The sequence below is a fragment of the Trachemys scripta genome, chromosome 16, assembly GCF_013100865.1.
Source record: "Trachemys scripta elegans isolate TJP31775 chromosome 16, CAS_Tse_1.0, whole genome shotgun sequence".
Classification (NCBI taxonomy): Eukaryota; Metazoa; Chordata; order Testudines; family Emydidae; genus Trachemys; species Trachemys scripta.
In genome coordinates, this window is record NC_048313.1 from 17,224,919 (window position 1) to 17,225,772 (window position 854).

Sequence of the window (854 nt, forward strand, 5' to 3'; positions counted from 1 at the left end):
CCCCCCCCCCCCTCCCCCACAGCTGCTGGTTTCCAGCAAGCACCTGCTCTGTTAGAAAACCCGGCCCTGACCGGAGATGGATCGGTGCTGCCAGCCTGGTGAGCAGAGGCTGTGGGGGGGCATGACCCCCCCATGGGCATTTCCTCAGCAGGGCAAGAGGAAAGATTGGGAGGGTGGCAACGTGGCAGCGGGTGAATGCTGGGGGCTCTGGGGGAGGGGGCAGACGGAGACCCCTCTGCTGAGACATGGGCCCTTTCCCCTTGTGGGGCGCTGGTTCCTATCCAGCCCCAACGTGGGGGACTGGCTGGCTCAGGGGGGTCGGGAATGGGACCCGGGGCCTTTCCCCTCTGTGGGGCACTGGCTCCCATCCAGCCCCAGTGTGGGGGACTGGCTGGCTCAGGGAGGTCGGGAATGGGACCCGGGGCCTTTCCCCTCTGTGGGGCGCTGGCTCCCATCCAGCCCCAGCGTGGGGGACTGGTTGGCTCAGGGGGGTCGGGAATGGGACCTGGGGCCTTTCTGCTATAGAGCCTGGTTTGAACCCAGCTGGCCAGGGACCGGGGTCCTTCAGGGCCTTTTTGTCCAGGGGTGAGATGAGTTTGGGGGGGGTCTCAGCCTCATTCTGGTGAAAGTGTGAAAAATTGGGACAACCTTTTTTTTGTTGCGGGGAGGGAGGGGGGATAGTTGTGTATACAAGACAAAGCTCCTAACAACTGGTCACCCTCGGCCTGGCACGTCCTTCAAGAGCGCGGAGCTGGAAGAGTCTGGAACCACCCCAGCCGGCTCCACCCCCTGCAGCACAGCGCCCCCTGGGGCCAGCCCTGCCTGCCAGGGGAGAGCGCCCCCTGCTGAGCCCC

At 65.2% G+C, this 854-nt stretch overlaps 1 protein-coding gene across 1 annotated transcript in view; it reads left to right on the forward strand.

Annotated features, from left to right (window-relative positions):
* ZNF653 (zinc finger protein 653) overlaps positions 1–102 on the forward strand; it is a 9,342-nt gene extending 9,240 nt beyond the window's left edge. The window contains exon 5 of the mRNA XM_034792798.1: positions 23–102. Coding sequence (XP_034648689.1) covers positions 23–102 — 80 coding nt within the window. The remainder of the gene's footprint in view (positions 1–22) is intronic.
* Positions 103–854: the final 752 nt, after the last annotated feature.